General features: G+C 46.2%; 1 protein-coding gene across 5 annotated transcripts in view; it reads right to left on the bottom strand.

Moving 5' to 3' along the window:
• The window catches only part of RHBDD1 (rhomboid domain containing 1), a 76417-nt gene that overhangs the window by 44487 nt on the left and 13117 nt on the right, over window positions 1-18813 (bottom strand). For 4 of the 5 annotated variants that reach the window (XR_003088724.3, XM_014571942.4, XM_075937585.2 and 1 more), the window contains 3 exons: window positions 18093-18181; window positions 15752-15802; window positions 13454-13573 (listed from right to left, as the gene is read on the bottom strand). Coding sequence is in view for 4 of the 5 variants with exons in the window: in XM_014571942.4 (XP_014427428.4) it covers window positions 13454-13573; window positions 15752-15802; window positions 18093-18181 (260 nt within the window). In the remaining variant the exon portion in view is untranslated. Of the gene's footprint in view, window positions 1-13453; window positions 13574-15751; window positions 15803-17414; window positions 17506-18092; window positions 18182-18813 lie in introns of all 5 variants that reach the window. The other variant, XM_075937587.2, reaches the window with a different exon arrangement.

Here is an 18813-nt window from a genome sequence, read left to right on the forward strand (position 1 = left end):
CCTGTTCTGTAACTATTGTTCTTCTAGATGCATTGCTATGTCCATTCCACTTAATATGTTTGTAAATCCACTGCACCGAAGTCGGAAATTGTTCCTGTAACAGTACCCATCAGGACAGTGCATGACTTCCTCTGCTGCGTAATGGCAAAAAAAGGTGAAGGTGCCCCAGAACCCTCTTGGTTCCTTCTTACCAGTAATACTCCAATATAGAGGAGGAAGAGGACGGGTTGTGCAAGAGACACGCACAACACATCTTTAAAAACAACACTTAAGATTAGTAACATTTTTTTCTTCGAGTGATTGCAAGAAGAAGTTACTCACCCTGTGTAGTAACGATGGTTCTTCGAGATGTGTCCCCGTGGGTGCTCCACTCCTGGGTGCTCCACTCCAGGTGTCGGGTCCCGTCCCGGCGCCGCTGGTCGGAAGTTTTCCATAGCCGTAGTTGGGCCGGACCGCGCATGCGCGAGTGGAGCGCGCGGCGTTCGCGCCTTTGCAACGGTCCGGCCCCCCCCCTTGTCAGTTCCTCTCACCGCTCGGTCCCTGAAAGACAAAACAGAGAGACCCAGAGCGGGGAGGAGGGGGGGCGTGGAGCACCCACGGGGACACATCTCGAAGAACCATCGTTACTACACAGGGTGAGTAACTTCTTCTTCTTCTTCGAGTGGTCCCCGTGGGTGCTCCACTCCAGGTGAGTACAAAGCAGTAACCCAGGACGCGCTCCGGGTCAATTATTTTCTACCGTGGACAGTACCGCAGAGGCTACTGCAGCGTCTGAAGCCCACCTCTTCGTTATGGCATAATGACGTGCGAAAGTTACACTAGAAGCCCAAGTAGCCGCACGGCAAATATCCGCCAGGGGAACTCCCCTTGCAAATGCAGTGGAAGTCGCTACAGCTCTCGTGGAGTGAGCCCGAGGTAATGAAGGAAGAGGTTTGTTTCTAATTGAATGACATTCCATAATACAGAGTGTGATTAATTTTGCAATGCGTTGAGTGGAAAGTGCCTTGCCTTTCGATCTAGGTGCCAAAGATACCAACAACCTGTCGGTTCTTCTCCACTGGCGCGTTCTGTCTATGTCGGACGTCAAGTGTGTGGAACAGAGCGTCTCTACTGGAGGAATGAGGTTTGGGATAAAAGGTCGGTAGAACGATAGGTTCATTGATATGGAAAGAAGAACAAACTTTGGGGATAAAGTCCGGATGTAATCGGAGTGTTACTGTGTCCTTGGAAAAAACAGTGAAGGGGGGGCTTGCCATCAGCGCCCCCAATTCCCCTACCCGTCTCGCCGATGTAATTGCAAGCAGGAAGATTGTTTTCATCGTTAAAATATGTAGCGAAACCGATGCCAAGGGCTCAAAAGGTGGGTGCATAATGGTATCCAGCACTAAGTCGAGATTCCAGGAAGGAGAGGGCGCGCTTCGTGGCGGATATAAGTTTTGAAGTCCCTTCAAGAATCTTTTTGTAATTGCGTGAGAGAAGAGCGCAGAACCCCCTACTGGTTGATGAAAAGCACTGATGGCTGCCAAGTGCACTCTTAAAGACGAAAGCGTAAGACCTGACTCTCGTAAATCAAGGATGTAGTCCAAAACGCTCTGTAGAGGAGATGATAGGGGGTGTATATTGTTCTGAATGCACCAGTCAGAAAATCTCCGCCACTTTGCCAGGTAGGTATTCCGTGTAGACTGTTTTCTACTGTGAAGAAGTACTGTCTTGACTTCTTCAGAGCATAGATTTTCATCTCCTTTCAACCAGTAAGAAGCCACGCCGTCAGATGCAGCGACTGCAGCCTGGGGTGTAACAGTGTCCCCCCTTCCTGAGTGAGGAGATCCTGATGGAGAGGAAGAAGGTAAGGTGGCTGAATTGACATCCTGTGTAAGAATGGAAACCAGGCTTGTCTGGGCCACGCTGGAGCTAGGAAAATGACCGTTGCTGCCTCTAACCTGATTTTCTCTAGTGTTCTGGAGATAAGCGGCGTGGGAGGAAACGCATACAGAAGTGCTTTCTTCCACCTGATCAGAAACGCATCGCCGAGAGAGCTCTTGCCGAGCCCCGCTCTCGAGCAATATAGGTGACATTTCTTGTTGTCGTATGTTGCAAATAGGTCTACCAGTGGAGTACCCCATCTCTGGAATATCGCAGATAGAATGTCTGTCCTCACTTCCCACTCGTGATCCGTGGGAAACTGTCTGCTGAGGGAGTCTGCAATCACATTGGCGGTGCCAGGTAAGTACGATGCTGTTATGCTTACGTTGTTCTGTATGCACCAATTCCAACACCGCACTGCTTCGGCGCATAGGGAACGTGATCGTGCTCCCCCTTGTCTGTTGACATAATACATCGCCGCTACGTTGTCTGTCAGTATCCTTACTGTAAGCCCTCTGATCTGGGGAAGAAAGTGTTTGCATGCGTAGAAGATTGCTCGAAGTTCCAACAGATTTATATGCAGACGTCTCTCGCTGAGCGACCATTTGCCCTGTATTCGCTCGTTGTCCATATGGGCTCCCCAGCCTATGAGCGAGGCATCCGATGTTATCTGCACTGTTGGTTGCTGTCGATGGAATGGAACTCCCGTGAGAAGGTTTCTCGCTTCTGTCCACCACTGCAGCGATCTCTGAACACGTGGAGGTAACCACACTAGCTTCTGAATGTCGTGCCTCACGGGGACGTAAACCGTGGATAGCCAATGCTGAAGGCTCCTCAAGTGGAGGCGTGCATGAGGAACTACTGCTGTGGCCGCTGCCATGTGCCCGAGGAGACGAAGGCAATTGTGTACCGATATGGTCATGTTGCCAGTGAGTATAGTGACAAGATCCTTGATTGCTTGAAATCTTTCTTGCGGTAAGTAAGCTCTTGCCATGCGCGAGTCTAGGTTTATCCCTATAAACCTTATAAACTGAGTTGGAATAAGTGTCGATTTCTGCTTGTTGAGAAAGAGGCCGAGTGATTCGAAAGTTTGTTCGACCATCGCCACCATTTGTGACGCCTCTCGCTGCGTGGCACCTTTTATTAAACAGTCGTCCAGGTACGGATATATTATCACCTGTAACCGACGCAGATAAGCTGCTACGACGGCCAGGATCTTTGAAAACGCTCTGGGCGCTGACGCCAGCCCGAACGGTAGAACGCGATATTGAAAGTGATCGTGGCCTATCATAAATCGTAGAAAACGTCTGTGCGCAGGATGTATTGTGATGTGAAAATACGCATCTTGTAAATCGAGGGCAGCGAACCAATCGTTTAAATCGAGGGACGGTATTATGGAATTCAGGGTCACCATTTTGAAACGCTGTCTGCGAAGATAACGATTCAAACCTCTTAAATCGAGAATGGGCCTCCAACCCCCCGTTTTCTTTTCCGTTAGAAAGTATCTGGAATAAAACCCTCTTCCCTTGAACTGATCGGGGACCCTTTCTATTGCTCCGATATCCAGGAGACGATGAACTTCCTGTTGCAAGAGATTTTCTTGAGATGGGTCCCTGAACAGGTACGGGGAGGGTGGGGTGGTGGGGGGGATGGAGGTGAAAGGAATGGTGAAGCCGTTGTTTATGACTTCTAGTACCCATTTGTCCGTTGTTATCTCGACCCATTGGTGGTAGTAAGGTCGTAAGCGGTGGTGGAACATGGGTTTGTCCAGGTTGATTGGTAGTGTGCGCTTGCCCTCGACCAGGGAGTCAAACTTGCTGCTTTGAGGCAGCCGTGCCTGTCACTCTAGGTGGTGGTGGACGCCTCCGCTGGGGGCGCTGTCTCGATCGCGCTTGGTCGAAGGGGCGATTTTGCTGTCTCCTCGACTGATAGTCATACCATCTCTGGTATGGGAAATAACGCCGGCGACGGAATGGTGGTGCGTACATAGCGTTGTTCTTGAGTCCTTCCCAGTATGAAGGATCTCATCTGTTTTCTCCGCAAACAATTTTATCTTATCGAACGGGAGGTCTTCTACCTTGGAGTGCAGCTCCTTAGGTACCGCGGCCGTGGCGAGCCAAGAAGATCGCCTCATTGATACCGCTGTTGCTACTCCCCGAGCCGCTGTATCAGCTATATCCATAGCTATCTGAAGATTGGCCTTTGAACACGCATAGCCCTCCTTGAGAATAGACCGTAGTAGCTCCCTGTCTGCCTCTGATGATCTCTGAGACAGCTCAGTAAGCTTTGTTATACTATCAAAGCTATGATTGGCTAGGAGAGCTGTGTAATTCGCTATGCGAAGGAGTAGCGTGGCCGATGTGTAAACCTTCCGGCCAAAGGCATCGAGTTTCTTCGCCTCCTTATCAATGCCCGCATTTTTCAGCTGCGGGTTCTTAGCCCTCTGGAGAGCTGCGTCGACCACCAACGAGTTTGGTTGCGGGTGAGTGAAAAGAAATTCTGAATCTTTAGACGCTATAAAATATCGCTTCTCTGCTGGTTTTGACGTTGGTAGAGTCGAAGCCGGGGTACGCCAGATTTCCGCAGCTGATTGGAGGATAGCCTCGTCCATAGGCAAGGCGACCTTAGATTGTTGTTTAGGGTTTAGGTTCCTCCAGAGCTTGAATTGTTTCGTTGGAGTGTCCAATATCTGAACCTCCTGAGATTGGGCCACTCTCCTAAACAGATCTTGAAAGTCCTTTGTGTCGTCTGGGGGAGATGGGTCCCCTTCAAACAGTGCGTCGTCAGGGTAGGATGACGACATATCTTTTTGTGACATATTGTGCAGCTGATCGTCCACATCCGATATCTGCCCTTCCTCAGGCTCAGATAGCTGGACTGAAGGTGAGTGGTGTTGCTGTCGAGATGACGCCCCCTTCCAGTCCTTAATTGGTGATAATTGTCGCGATTCATGAGGGGTATGACAACAACAATGGCCAGGACGATAGTGATGTCTTTCATATTCGGATGCTCGATGGCCCCTATGATCAGGGTGATCAGGCGAAGACCTTCGGGAGGAGTATCTACTGGCATACCCCCTATGATAGGATCTTGGGGGGGAATAACTTGGTGAACGAGATCTATATGATGATTCCCTATAATAACGATGACATCGCCCGTGACGATCAGAATAATGAGACCTTGATCTGCATCACGGGGACCTTGTTTGGTGATGAGAAGATGTGCGATGAGTAATGCTTGGTGAATGAGAGGGAGAGATTGAAGGCTCGAGTGAGGGTGAAATTGAATGCCTCGTGACAGATTTCTTAGCAGCCTTAGTGGGGACTGCAGAGGTAGAAGGAGTCTCTCCCCCTTGCACTGATAAAAAAGAATGGGCAGGGGGAGGACTAACCAGGACTGCGTCGTCCTGCTGTGTTACTGCCCTAGCCGGCACCCCAGGCAGCTGTTCTTGCGGTGCCGTTGCAGCTGCAAACTGATCGGCCGGTGCCGAGTCGGCACGGAGGGGGGCGCTCTGTTTATTATGTTCACTGAGCTCCGCGGTGCCGTGTGGCAGGGTTGCATCCGGTGCCGGACCCGGTGCCGGCTTACCCTGACTCAGTCCAGGCATTTGCGGTGCCGTTCTGACTCGCGGCTGGGCAGACTGCCGCGGCTCCAGCCCTTGGAGCGGTGCCGAGCGCTGCGTGTCAGTTGCGCTCTCAGCGGGACGTATAGCCGGTGCCGATGACGTGCGGCTTGATGTTGCCGCCTGCGGCTTATTTGATCTCTCCGGCTGTCTCGCGGCCCCGGAGGCTCCCTGCTTATGTCCCTGAGACACACGGGACAATGAGGGGGGCGGGAGGGAGCGGGCAGGGGAAGCCCTTTTCTTTTGCGTTCCCGTTGCCGGTGGAGACTTCGCTCTTTTACCTTGCCCTCCGGGCGCTCCTGAGAGATGTTGCTCAGAAGGCTGTAGCGCTTTATCACAGAGGAGGAGCTTTAAGCGCATATCTCTTTCCCTCCGCGCTCTGGGAGTCAACTTTGCGCAGTGAGCGCATTTTTGCGGGACATGCGACTCTCCCAGGCATCTGACACAGGCTTCATGCCCGTCAGAGGCAGGCATAGCCTCCTTGCAGTGTACACACCGCTTAAAACCTGGTGAGCCAGGCATAATCTCCCTCTCTCGTCCTCTTCTTGTTTTTTTTTTTTTTTTTTTTTTTAAGACGGTCCTGTGAGGAGAGAAACGGCGTTCCGCCAGCGACCACGGGCGGCTGAGAGGAACTGACAAGGGGGGGGGGCCGGACCGTTGCAAAGGCGCGAACGCCGCGCGCTCCACTCGCGCATGCGCGGTCCGGCCCAACTACGGCTATGGAAAACTTCCGACCAGCGGCGCCGGGACGGGACCCGACACCTGGAGTGGAGCATCCAGGAGTGGAGCACCCACGGGGACCACTCGAAGAAGAAGTGTCTGTTCCTTTTCAGGTGACACCAGTTCAAACTGGAGATGGGTTATGGAATCTACCTTAACAAGGACAGAAGAGCTATTTGTCCTATCTTGGCATAATCTCTGAAATATTACAGCATAATGAGATGTAAAAGTGGGTACTGAAGAACAAGGTGCAGCCCTATGAATGCCTGCTATAGGTACTTTAGCCAAAAAACTGCATGAGATCTCATACAGTGCACTACCACCCTATTAAAAGGACACACTGGTAGTGTCTTAGCACAGGCATTTGCAGGATAAAATCCAGGACAAAAATCCTATTTATTGAGGCTGAAAGGCCTTTCATCCTGTCCACAAATAACACATACAGCTTTGCTGAGGAGCTAATAGACTTAATCCTGTCCAAGTAAAAATCCAACACCTGTCTAACGTCCAACAGTATGTAGCCTCTCCTCATCCTTACGAGGATAGGTCTTAGGAAAGAATATCAGGAAGGCGGAATTCCAAAGCAACTTTGCACAGAAGTTTCAGGTGAAGACCTAATTATATGGACCCTTTAAGAAGCTGAATAACATATGAGGAAAAAATTAGGTGGCAAGCGAAAATAGCTGAGGGAACTGATAGGCCTTCTTGTTTCAGGTAGAACAAGTAATCCAAAACATGATTAAGATGTCTATTTACAGTAAAACTCCATTGGTCCAGCATCCAATGCTCTGGCACTCCTGATGGACCGGCACCATCAGGAACCCAAAAGTGCTCCAGGCAGCCAGACAATTGGAGCTGCTCTGCGCCCGGCTTCCCCGATTCAGCCGCTGCTGAAACTGACCAGCAGCTGAATTGGGGAAGCCAGGGGAAGAGCAGCTGGGGTGCTGTCGGGTTGGTCCCGTAGCGCTGCCCCGTGGGGCTGCGGGACCAACCCGACAGCACCCCAGCTGCTCTTGGGACACCTGGAGCAGAGCAGCTGGAGTGCTGCTGGGTTGGTCCCCCAGCGCCGAGGGGCGGCGCTATGGGACCAACCCAGCAGCACCCCAGCTGCTCTGCCCCAGGCATCCCCGATTCAGCCGCTGCTGAAACTGACCAGCAACGGCTGAATCAGGGACGCCTGGGGCAAAGCCGGACTATTGGAAGGGAGGGCTACCCCCACCCCAGACTCCTCATAGCCTCTGCTTCCGATAGTCCGGCATATCTGATAATCTGGCACCCCCTGGGTCCTAAAGGTGCCGGATTATCGGAAGTTTACTATATAAGGAGTTATTTACATACCAATCCTACTGTATTTAAAGAAACCTATGATTTACGTTTATGACCAGTAGAATACATGACTGAAAACATATAAAATAATCTCTGACAACCTTTAGGACAATAAACTAATATTAAATTTATTTAAATGTATTGAGACTATAGTCATTCTAAAATTAGTAATATGAACAATCTACACAGTGGCTTCTATTAGGGAATACACCTAAGGATGGCAGTTTGATACTGCAGATTACAAGAGATGCATACAAAAATAAAACACCCCTTTAAAAATCTCAGAAAACTAAATCTAGAATTCCTTTTGCAGCAATAAACACCACTTCTTTTTGCTCTAGAAAGGTCTAATATTTAACCCCAGAAAACACTATGTAAGAGCTCTCCCTGTATAGGCTGGTGGAATACCAACATAGAGCTATATAAAGGGATCAAAATTCTAGGTCTATATTTGGTATTCCAGGATCTAAAATCCTGAAAGAATTATTGCTCTAAATAACATGATATTAAGAGCAATGCTACCTTTCAACCAAACTGCAAAGCAATTATAATAGTAGCAGAAGCTGAGGTGTCAACTGGAAAGAAAAGGAAAAGGAAAAAGGAAATAGAAAGAAAAGTAGATTAAGTGGTACCTGTCTCTAAATCTATCTATCCATCTGTTTCCAATTATATGATTTAAATTTTACTCATGTAAGTGGCTGTTTTACCACCCATTTAATTGTAAACAGCAGAGAATTACATGCTTTTAGGAAACACATATCCTTTGAAAGGGCAGTGCTCATTCAGGCTCATTATTCTTCAAGTTAATTGACAGGGAAGAACATCCTAATTGCTCATTAGCACTGTAAATGTACTCGGTGTCTTGTGTCAGGGTCTAGAGAGACATAAAGAGCATGCAGCTGCATATTACTGTTTTTTGGAATGGAAATCACTGTGCTTACATAGGCAGGTAACAGGAATGCTTACATTTTAAGAAAAATGATTGTAAAATACTGTAGAGTGCTAAAGGTTGAACAGGTCTAGTCCAGCCGTCTCTCGTCTGGCAGCATGATTTTAGTTAGCCCCATGTCCACTTACAATGGGTGTGGCCAAATTTCTCTCGGTCCCATAACATTTGTTTACAGCCACCAGTTCTGGCTCTCCATGTTCAGTGCTGTTAGTTAGCTCTAATTTACCCCTAAAGGTCTTCTAAGAGCCCAGTCAGCAGTGTCAGTAATACTGCCAGACTATATTACTCTCCTGTAGTTCGGCATTTATCAGGTCCTGAGGGTGCCGTACTAGAGAGGTTCAATCTTTAATTAAGTTTTGAGGCTTAAGCATCTTAAGTTCTTCACTTTTAAACTGTAGATAAAATTATAAAAATGAAGAAAATCTTATTGCCACTATGCAGTCGATGCTTGTTTGGGTTGCAGAAGAAAAGGTTGTAGCTTTAAAGGCTCTCTCTCCAACTGATAGCAGAAGGAGAGGAAATGGAAAATGTATCTGCTTGGAGTGGGGAGTGGTTTAATCAGAGAGAGGGGATTGTCCTTCTAACTGACTGGAAAGGGGGAGTATATTCAAATCTCAGAGAAACCCTCTTTCACCTGGATGGGCAAGCAACAATGTTAAATTGCTGGTAGCCCTACGTGGCAGATGTCCAACACAGGTAATGGCTATGGAAGTGATATGGTTATTAGATTCAATGCATTTAAAGGAAAGCACCCCTTATGAGAACAAGGAAAGGGGGATATAGTAGAGAGTCAACCCCCTTCATTTCTAGACTCCTCAACACTTATATCAAATGACCATGAGAGGATTCCAGCAACAGAGTAAATGGGACAAGTTCAGGAAGGGGGAAGGCTGATGGCAGTCCCTGGAGATAAGTTGAAATGATTCGATAACAACAGGATTATTTATAATTCCTAATCCTTCGAGATATCATGTGAAGAAATAAGACTTTTAAAAATAGCCATTTTTATTTATAACTACTAAGTACAACTAAGTGTTTCAAGCACTGTCACTGGCAGCTAGAAGGAACTGAGGGAGGAACAGGCTGGGCAGTGCCTCATATAGCGCAACATGTGTGCACCAAGGGGTGCTGGTGCTAGTCCCCTTCGGAAATAGCTGAGGGAAAATCTTACAGCACCAGTGCATGGGGCGGGCGCACACACCTACGTTGAATGGACACGAGCAAGCATTTGAAGAAACAAATGTTACTAAAACAACACACCCCACAAACATCTCTTCTGCAGCATTTATTCACCATCTATCTACAGGCTTCTATTTATAATAATGATTCGATAGCAACAGAATTATTTATAATTCCTAATCCTTCGAGATATCATGTGAAGAAATAAGACTATTTTAAAAATAGCCATTTTTATTTATAACAGAAGCAACAGTTTTCAGTTTCCTCACTAGCAACGTAACAAAATAACGATGAGAGAGCATATGCCATTATTAGTTACACAACTTATTTCAAAAGACAAACTAAAATAGTCCAAGTGAATTTTATTTTAGACATGTCTTTACAATAAAAGCACAGAATGCTCCCACTAATGCTTTTGCCAACTCCCTAAAAGTCCATATAATATATAATGTCACAATATACTGTTGTGCACTGCTTTCTTTAGTTTGTTGCTAAACTCCAGAAACAACATGAGCAGCAGCTGATTTTGTGATTTTTCTGATAATTAGATTATTTTATTGATTACCTGAATAGCAATGCTGTTAAAAAAAAAAAAAAAAAAAAAAGAGCAAAGCAAACTACAATATACAAAGGCTTGTGGGTAGTATCCTGTATTGGACCCACTTTTGTGGGTGAGACACGAGCTTTTAAGCTTTGGCCAGGCCCATGAAAGATATTGTCTCACCCATCTCATCTCGTATATCCTGGGACCAACATGGCTACAACAATGTATATATACACACTTGGCAGGATTCCATTTAATCCTGTAGAGGCTGATAAACAGACTTCAATCAACTCACTGAAATTGACAAAAAATGCCATTGGTAATAGTATGCGCAACCTCTCTCCACAACTGTCCCTTCCCCTGTGGAAGCACAGGAAGCTCTCTGCAACCCTGCTGCCATAGGGCAGTGTTTCCCAGTTGGTGCTCCGGGGAACCCTGGGGTTCCGCGGAGCAAAACTAGGGGTTCCACGAGGAGCCAGCACTCCCCCGCCCCCTCCCCCTCTGAAAAAGAGAGAGAGAGAGAGAGCCAGCAGAGGCATGGGCAGCGAGTTGTGTGTGCTTGTGGTGCCCATGCTCCAGCAATATTTGGAGCTGGAGCGGGTCCCGGTCCCACCCCCCCATGCGTCCTCCCACCTCAGCCCTAGAGCATCTCTCCCCCGTCCCCATCCTGGCCAGGTGCAACCTTCTCTGAGCTCCCCCTTGCTGGCTGCTGCTGCCCTGCACAGCGTGCTCAAACCAGGGGGTGGGGAGACGCCTGGACGTGACGTAATGTCATGGCCCGGGATTTTAAACCTGCTGGGTGCTGTGTGTGCCGCATGGCTGAGTTGCGGGTTCAGAGTCCGGGGACAGAGCACAGACTCCGGCCCCACAAAGTGGAAGGCAGAAGATACGGGAGAGGAAGAGGGAGGGAAGAGGCTTGTACAGAGGGAAAGGGGAAGGGCTGGGAGTGGAAGGCGCTTGTGCGGAAGCGGAGGGGAAGGGGAAGGCACCAAAGGCACAGGGGTGCAGGAGAGACAAATGGCAGGGGACCAAGTGCAGACAATGAGGAAAAAGGCAGGAGGGGAGGTGTCAATGGGAGGAGGACAGGGTGATGCTGGGAGGGGAGAGGGTAAGAGTATTGGGGCTAGAGGGAGGAGGGGGAGGTGCTGGGAGAAGGCTTGAAAGAAGGGGTGGTCATGAGGAAGGCCTGGATGGAGCAAGTCATGTGAGAGGACACAGGGGCATGAGGGGAATGGGGGCCTATCATACACTAGAACCCCCTGTCCTGAGCCTCTTACATCCCCAAACTTCTGCATCCCACATCCTCAGTCTTCTGCCACAACACTCCTGCACCATCCACACATCACAAATCTGTGTCCTGAGCCCATCATACTCACAGCCTCCTTGCCCTGAGTCCCTCACATATCCAGCCCAAACTCCTGACCCTCACATCCACAAGCCCTGGCTTGCTCAGCACCCCAACCTTCCACCTGAACCCAACACTCTCCAGCCTAGAACCCCCTCCCCGAGCCAACAGTCCCTTCTCCTGCATCCAAATTCCCTCCCAGAGATTGTACTTCTCATCCCTTCCCACACCCAAATCCCTCATTCCCACCCCACACCTCACTCTCACTAGGTTGAGACAGGCATAAGGGCTGGGGATAGCAAGTGATGGAGAGCAGGGGAACAGAGCAGATGACGCCTCACGGAAGGGAGGTGGGGGGGGACTTGGGGAAAGAATGTGATTTTCATGAATTGGTGGGTCCCTTTCTCCACCTGCCCCTCTCCCGCCCCTTTTTTTTGCTTGACAAACCTAGGGGTTCCTTGAGATTCTGAAAAGCTGAAAAGGGTTCCTCAGCCAAATAAAATTGGGAAACATTGCCATAGGGATAGGGAAGCAGCTCTGTACAAGCAGGGCTGCAGAGGGCTCCCTGCACTGCTGTGCTCTCCCTGTAGCAGTTTTGCTGCTGCCCAGGGCTCTGTGCTCCTGCTGGTGGCTTCTCTTTCTCCCCATGGCTCTGCTGCTGTCCGGGGCTCAACTACTGCCCAGAGTCTCCGTGCTCCCCATAGCACCCTGCTGCTTACTGGGGCTTCGTGCTGCGCCAACTATCTTTGCTTCTGCCCCGCGGGCTCCATCAAGCACACGCCCCACTGCCGCCTGGGGAGCTCCACACTCCACCCAATGGTTCTGTGCTTTCTTCCCCAGCATCCCCTTTCTTCCCCAGAACCCAGGGGGCTCCTCATTCCCCTCTGGCAGCCATGCTGCTGCTCTCCCCTCAGTGACAGAAAGCTCGCTCCTCTCTCCCCTCCAGAGACCCGAGGGCTCTCTGTTCCTCCCAGTGACTTTGTTGCCCCCGGTGCTCCGTCTCAACCCCCTAATTTGGAAAGGCTCCTGGTCCCACCCCAACAGCTTGTACCCGCGCGTGCCTGCATGGATGATGCCAGACCAAGGATGCTGCCAGACAAGAGAAGCCCAGATTTGGGAATTTCAACTTGTAGTGCTTTGCCTGTATTTACAGGGGTAAAAAGGACAACACAGCTAATTCTAGGCTTGTCAGTCTGACATGAACTCTAGAAGAAAACAACGGAATGGCTAATATGGGACTCAATTAAAAAACAATTTGAGGAGGATAAATTAGGCTGATAAAGGTAATAGTGTTGCTATTTAGATTTCTGTAAGGCATTCAAGTTGGTACTGCTTCACATTTTAAGAAACCAGAACCATAAAAAAAATCAGCATGCCACACACTAAAAGGGATTAAAGTTTGGTTAATTAATAGCTCTCAAAATGTAATTGTAATGTGGAATTGAGTGTCTGTGTTTTTTATGAGGTCCTGCAAGGATCAGATCTCAGCCCTATGGTTTTTTAACATTTTTATCCATGATCTGAGCGTAAACAAAATCATTACTCACAAAAGTCTGTAGGTCACACAAAAACTGGGGGAGTAGTAAACAAAGAAGAGCACAGGTCCCTTATACAGAGTGATTTGAATCGCTTGATCAACTGTGCATCAGACAATCGTATTTTTAATAGGTCAAGTATAAGGTCATACATTTATAAACAATGAATATAGGTCATATTTACAGAATAGTGGATTTTATCCAGTACAGCATCGCATCTACACTGTGAAAATTCATGTAGGCAATGTTTCTTGATTTTGCTTGTAAAAGGACTGTTTACTTCCTATACTTTGAAAAGTCAGAACTCTGAATACTTCACACTCTGTCAAGATAAACGATAGCTTAATATCCAATACTATAAAATTCCTACCTCTGTCATGAAGACTGTTCCTCAGTGCCATTTCAAACTGTTCATCTTCAGTAAGACCACCAGTGTACATATCATAATCCCCTCGTGTGTTGTATGGGTAACTTGAGTGTCTAGAAAACCCTATGGTTTGACAACAAGAAAAGCATAAATAAATAAAATGCTGGCATTGAATAATATATTTGATTTTACTGTCTATCATCACTTTAAGTAGGTTTTCCCTTTGAATTAAAAATTAAGTTCTAAAAGGAAAAAACCACATGATTAACAAAGTATCAGCTATAAGCATATATGCAATGGAGGAGGTTATTTTTGCCAGCTTTGTATATTATAAATGATAGACTATGGTGGCAAGCAAGGCCTCAGATAATTAATATTTTAAAGAAAAACACGTTAACTTTTTAATTATTTTGTGTAATAAAATATTCCATTTCAATAAAAAACCTGTTCTCTAAAACGAAATAGAGTTTTAATGAGCTCCTCTTTAAATTAAAATGCTAAGAATTGGAGACCATAGTAACATGACAGAGTTAAAAAACAGAACTAAACCGAGTTACCAGCCGTGCATGTTTTGACCCATGCTTCATTTCACTCCTCTCCACAGTTCCCAACCAACACTGTCTGCAATCATCAGCATTAAGACCTAAAAAGTTCCTGGCTCAAGGTACACCTGCCAGAAAGCCCTGCAATTTGCAGGACAATCCAAAACTTAATATCTAGCTGCTGTTGTACAAACTTACTTATAGTAATGTGGTACTTGTACAGCATGAGTGAAAATTAGCAGGAAACCCACTGCCACATCCATGGAAATCCCCCACTGTTAGATTTTCTTTACCATCCCAACCACCATTTATGGTCTATTCTTACCATCAACCCTCATCTAATAGCAGCCAGAATCATAGTTTATTGCCCAACTATTCACATGGAAGCAGAAGAAGAGCATCAGGGACAGACAAGGGAGTATTTCTCTCTCAAACAGTTATAATTCTGGTGGATCCCAGAAAGCCTCAAGCCAGCGATTCACCTTGATGCTTCCCGATATGAAAAATATTTGAGTTACAGCGAGTATGAAGATACAAAACAAAAACTGCTACTAACTTTTCACAGCTGTTCTTCCAGATGTGCTGCTCATGTTCATTCTATCCTAGAAGAGTGTGCACTGTATGCACTATCGCCAGACATTTTTACTTTCAGTGTTATCCATTTAGACAGCTCTAGAGCACTCTGGAGTGGTATGCATATGTGCCAATATAAGGGGTACCACTGGCCCCGCACACTCTTACTTTCTTCTTGCAACACAGAGGTCAAGAGAGTGTGTCATGGAATGGACATAAGCAAAACATCTTGAAGCACAACAGATGGAGTCAATGGTGCCATTTCTGGCTTGGAAGAGAAAAGAATGGCCTGGCACAGGTCATACTATGCTGTTTCCCCATTTGTCTCTCTTCTGCACTAAAGAGCATCCTCTTTGAGTGTGCTGTTTCCTATGTTTCTCCTTGGCATCAGAGATGATAAATGGTACCAGAGAAATGCTCCACATGGAAGTTAAAAGTGCTTGGCACTGATTCAAAGGGGCTCAACTCTAAGACTGTTCTGAGGGCAACCTCCATGAAAACTGCCTTCAGCAAAATGTCCCTGTCCTTTTTCTTCATTCATACCTTTCCTATCTTTGAACACTAACCAGCTTCATTACTACTTTCTTCCTCCTCCTAAAGGCTCTTCCAATTCTGCAGCAAATGCATGTCCCAGAATCCCCACACATTATCTCTGCAACACATGACCCTCAACAAAGATGTTTTCCTAAACAAATGGACAATCCTCAGGGAAATCTGGGTATGTAGCTAGATGGGTAATCTAAAAATTAGATAATTTATCCCTGACAATGGAACCGATAATTTAAAAACAATGTTGGACACTAAAGCCAGACGGATCAAGTCCCGATGGTGCCAGACCAAGGAAGTTCAACCTGTATAAAGACTTCCTGAGATTCCAGTTATCAGTACTGTAGTAAATGACATCCCCACTAGTTCCCTTGAGAAACATTCTTTGGGCCCTTAAATAAATATACAGAAGAAATGTTCTAGAAAACAATCACCTCAAAACTATCTCAGCTGCTAAAAAATGTTTCCCCAGTTAGCTGCTTGATCTGGAGTACAAATATTGAGGCCAAGATATTTTCTTTTTTTCCTCACTTAAGCAAATTCCAAATATTTTATAATTCATAAAATGGTATATTTATTTTAAAGAAAAAAAAGAAAGACGTGAACAAAGTCTTTAAGACAATTGATTGAAAGTGCTCACCTGAGTAGTAGTCTCTCTGTCTTGCAGAACCATTAAAATAGGAAAAGCCACCTACCAAGAAGAAATGTTACACTTAATATTCATAAATCATTTTATAATCCTTCTTCAAAAATTAAAAATTGAGTTTTCAGTATTACTACCCACAGAGTCTTGGCCTTCTATGATGCAGCTCTGGAACAGTGGGTTTTCTATGAAATTTTGTCCAGCAATAATCAAAGCATTTAATATCTTAATATTTTTCTCAGAGTCTCAAAGTGATGTCTGATATAATAAAAGGGCAGAGCTATGCATAAGAGAGAATACCCATAAACACTCCAGTAAACATTCTGCAGAATTAGGGGTTGGGAAACGTATGTACTGAGAAAGGAACTATTCCATTTCAGGCCATTCTACAGAAAACTTACAGCTAGAGTCGCCACTGTTCTGTTTCTGCCCTGCTATGTATGAGGAGGAAGAGACTTCTGGATCCAGGAAACAATCTCTTGGTCCTGCCCCCAAATCCTGATTGTACAACTGTACACAAGAGATACCCTTCATGCAGCAAAAAGAGCTCTCTTCAAATCCTGCCTCACCCATTGTACATTGATCCTACCAACAGGCAGCATTGGTAAATATGGGTGATTCATCCTTAAAAAATGAGAACTCTCTAATATCAACCAAGTGGGTTGTGAAATTTCTCTCACTTAGTTTTGCCACTTAAAACTTCTATATATCTAGAACTTACGGAGGCTTCATCACCAAACCCTGCATACACTTCAAGACTGGAAGCAAGTAGGATAAATCTTCAGGTTAGTGACCTACTGGACTTGTTGAGGATTTATTTTAGTACTTAAAAATAGAACTAAAAAAAATACTTTAATATAACAACTTCAGTGAAAAATAGAAAGCACGCGGATTTCTGAACTGATAATGTAGTCTCATATATAAGCTATAGCAGGGGCGAGCAATCTGGCCCACAGGTCAAATCCAGCTCACCAAGCCTTTTAATCTGCTTGGCTCTCTACGCCACATCCTAGGGAAGGGAGGAAATCAATGGTAGCTAAGAGATTATGTGGAGATGGGGGCACCACGCAAAGCCTCCCCACCAACACAGTGTGCAGAACCACACAGAGCAGCCAGACACTTTGAGTGGTCTTGGGCTGCTGGCAGACAGGGGATCTGCCCGAGGACCCTGCTGGGTTGCTGGCCGGGAGCTGTGTAGGTAAGCGTCTCCCAGACACAGCCTGCCTTTGGCACCCCACTCACTTGCACACTCCAACTCCCTGCTCCAGGTCACCACCCCATCCTGCCTCAGGTCACCATCCAAACCCACTGCCCTCCCACAGGTCACAACTCCCTCCCAGACTCTGCACCCCATCCTACAAACACTCTTCCAGGCCAGAATTCTCTCCTAAACCCATAGCCCCTCCGGGACCTTGCACCCCAATCCCCTACCCCAGATCACAACCCCCTCCTTCACCCAAACTCCCTCTGAGAACCCACTCTTTCTTTCTCTCCTGTACCCCAGTCCTGTACCACAAGTTCCCTTGTGCACCCAACCACTGTCCCAAACCCCACACTTCGTCCATAGAAAAGTGCATCTTACTCATAACAAAACACTATTTCTCTGGGTTTACTAACTTTCACTTTAAAAAGGCTTTAAATGGCATTTAACAGTTTATACCTCTTTTTTTACATATTGTCTGAAACATTTGAAAAATAGTTGATCCTGGTCTTGGCTCCATTTAAAGAAAAAGCACTTCAGACTGGCTTATCTAATATATAAAGGAAAATGTTTGTAAGTTTGTGCGCTAATAACTTGGACACTATTAGAGCTACCACAACCAAACTTTGCATGGGATAATCTTTCATCCAGGAGAAGGTTTTAAGGTACTTTTCGACCAGATCGGGCCTGAGCTCAAGCTGTAAAAATCAAAAAGTAACCCTCTGCGTGGCACTGCAAGGGCCGCCCCGCCAACCCTAGGTCCCATGCCCACCACCGGCAGCCCCCAAGCGCCACCCCCTCCCACCTGCGAGGTTACATAAGTGACCTTCTTCCCCCCCACACACACACAGTGCCCTGACCCCCACGCACACAACAGCTCGGGCACCTGCCCTGCCTGCCTCCCCCCGCCCGGGGATGACACAGACCTATATTTTAATCCCTATAGAAATCAGAGCAACTTTTCTAGTATTCAAAAAAAGATAATGGACTACTATTTTTCTACATTTTGTTCCTCCAGTTTCCCGAGCAACACTGGGTAACTCCAACTAGTTTCTAATAAACCAAATATTAAATTTAAACTTAAATATTAAGCAAGACTATTAACTTCTTGTTGGGCAAAAAGTGTTCACTATTTACCTGCAGTTGCTTTCATGAGCATCTTCAGAGGCCCCAGCGTGTACATCAGTCCAACAAGAATACCTGCTAGATGCCCAGCAAAAGAAGTCCTAGGAGGAACAAAATCATTTTTGAGAGTCTGTATGCTTGATTAGTTATACCCTGCATTCCCATTATTCCAATGTTTGTCAATTGGTCACAGCTCACTGTCTTTATTCCACATGATGTATTTTATTCTGTGCTAAACTGACTATGCCTCAAAGAACATTTTCCACCTTTTTTGGCTGCTGAAATGAGTAACAACCACAAGAGGTTTCAAAGGAATACCTCTGACCAAATGAGGAACTAAAACTGGTTGATGTATTACAAAAACTGATATACCGGAAAGAAAATAAGAACAGTTGGACAACTTGTATAGATTTCATTCAGCTTTAGTTCATTTCTATTTTATAAAAAGAATCTAAAATTAGTTCTCTTTTAGCTCTTGAAATTTTGATTCAGCACTACACTGCTCCAGTTTTTACATTAACGAAAAGCTACTGAAATCAGCAAAGCTATAAAAGAATATAACTAGAGTAAAGCCATGGTAAATCAGGTCATTTTAAGAGAAATTACTACACTATGTATATAAAATAATTCAGACCTACTGCATATTTTTAAATATTATATATAGATATGCAGTGAGTGGCACTACAATAGCTTTTGTAAGTAAACAGATTTCTCGGTTTGTTTCTAAACAGCA

Source organism: Pelodiscus sinensis, chromosome 10 (genome assembly GCF_052426305.1).
Source record: "Pelodiscus sinensis isolate ZL-2025 chromosome 10, ASM5242630v1, whole genome shotgun sequence".
In the NCBI taxonomy this organism is placed as follows: domain Eukaryota; kingdom Metazoa; phylum Chordata; order Testudines; family Trionychidae; genus Pelodiscus; species Pelodiscus sinensis.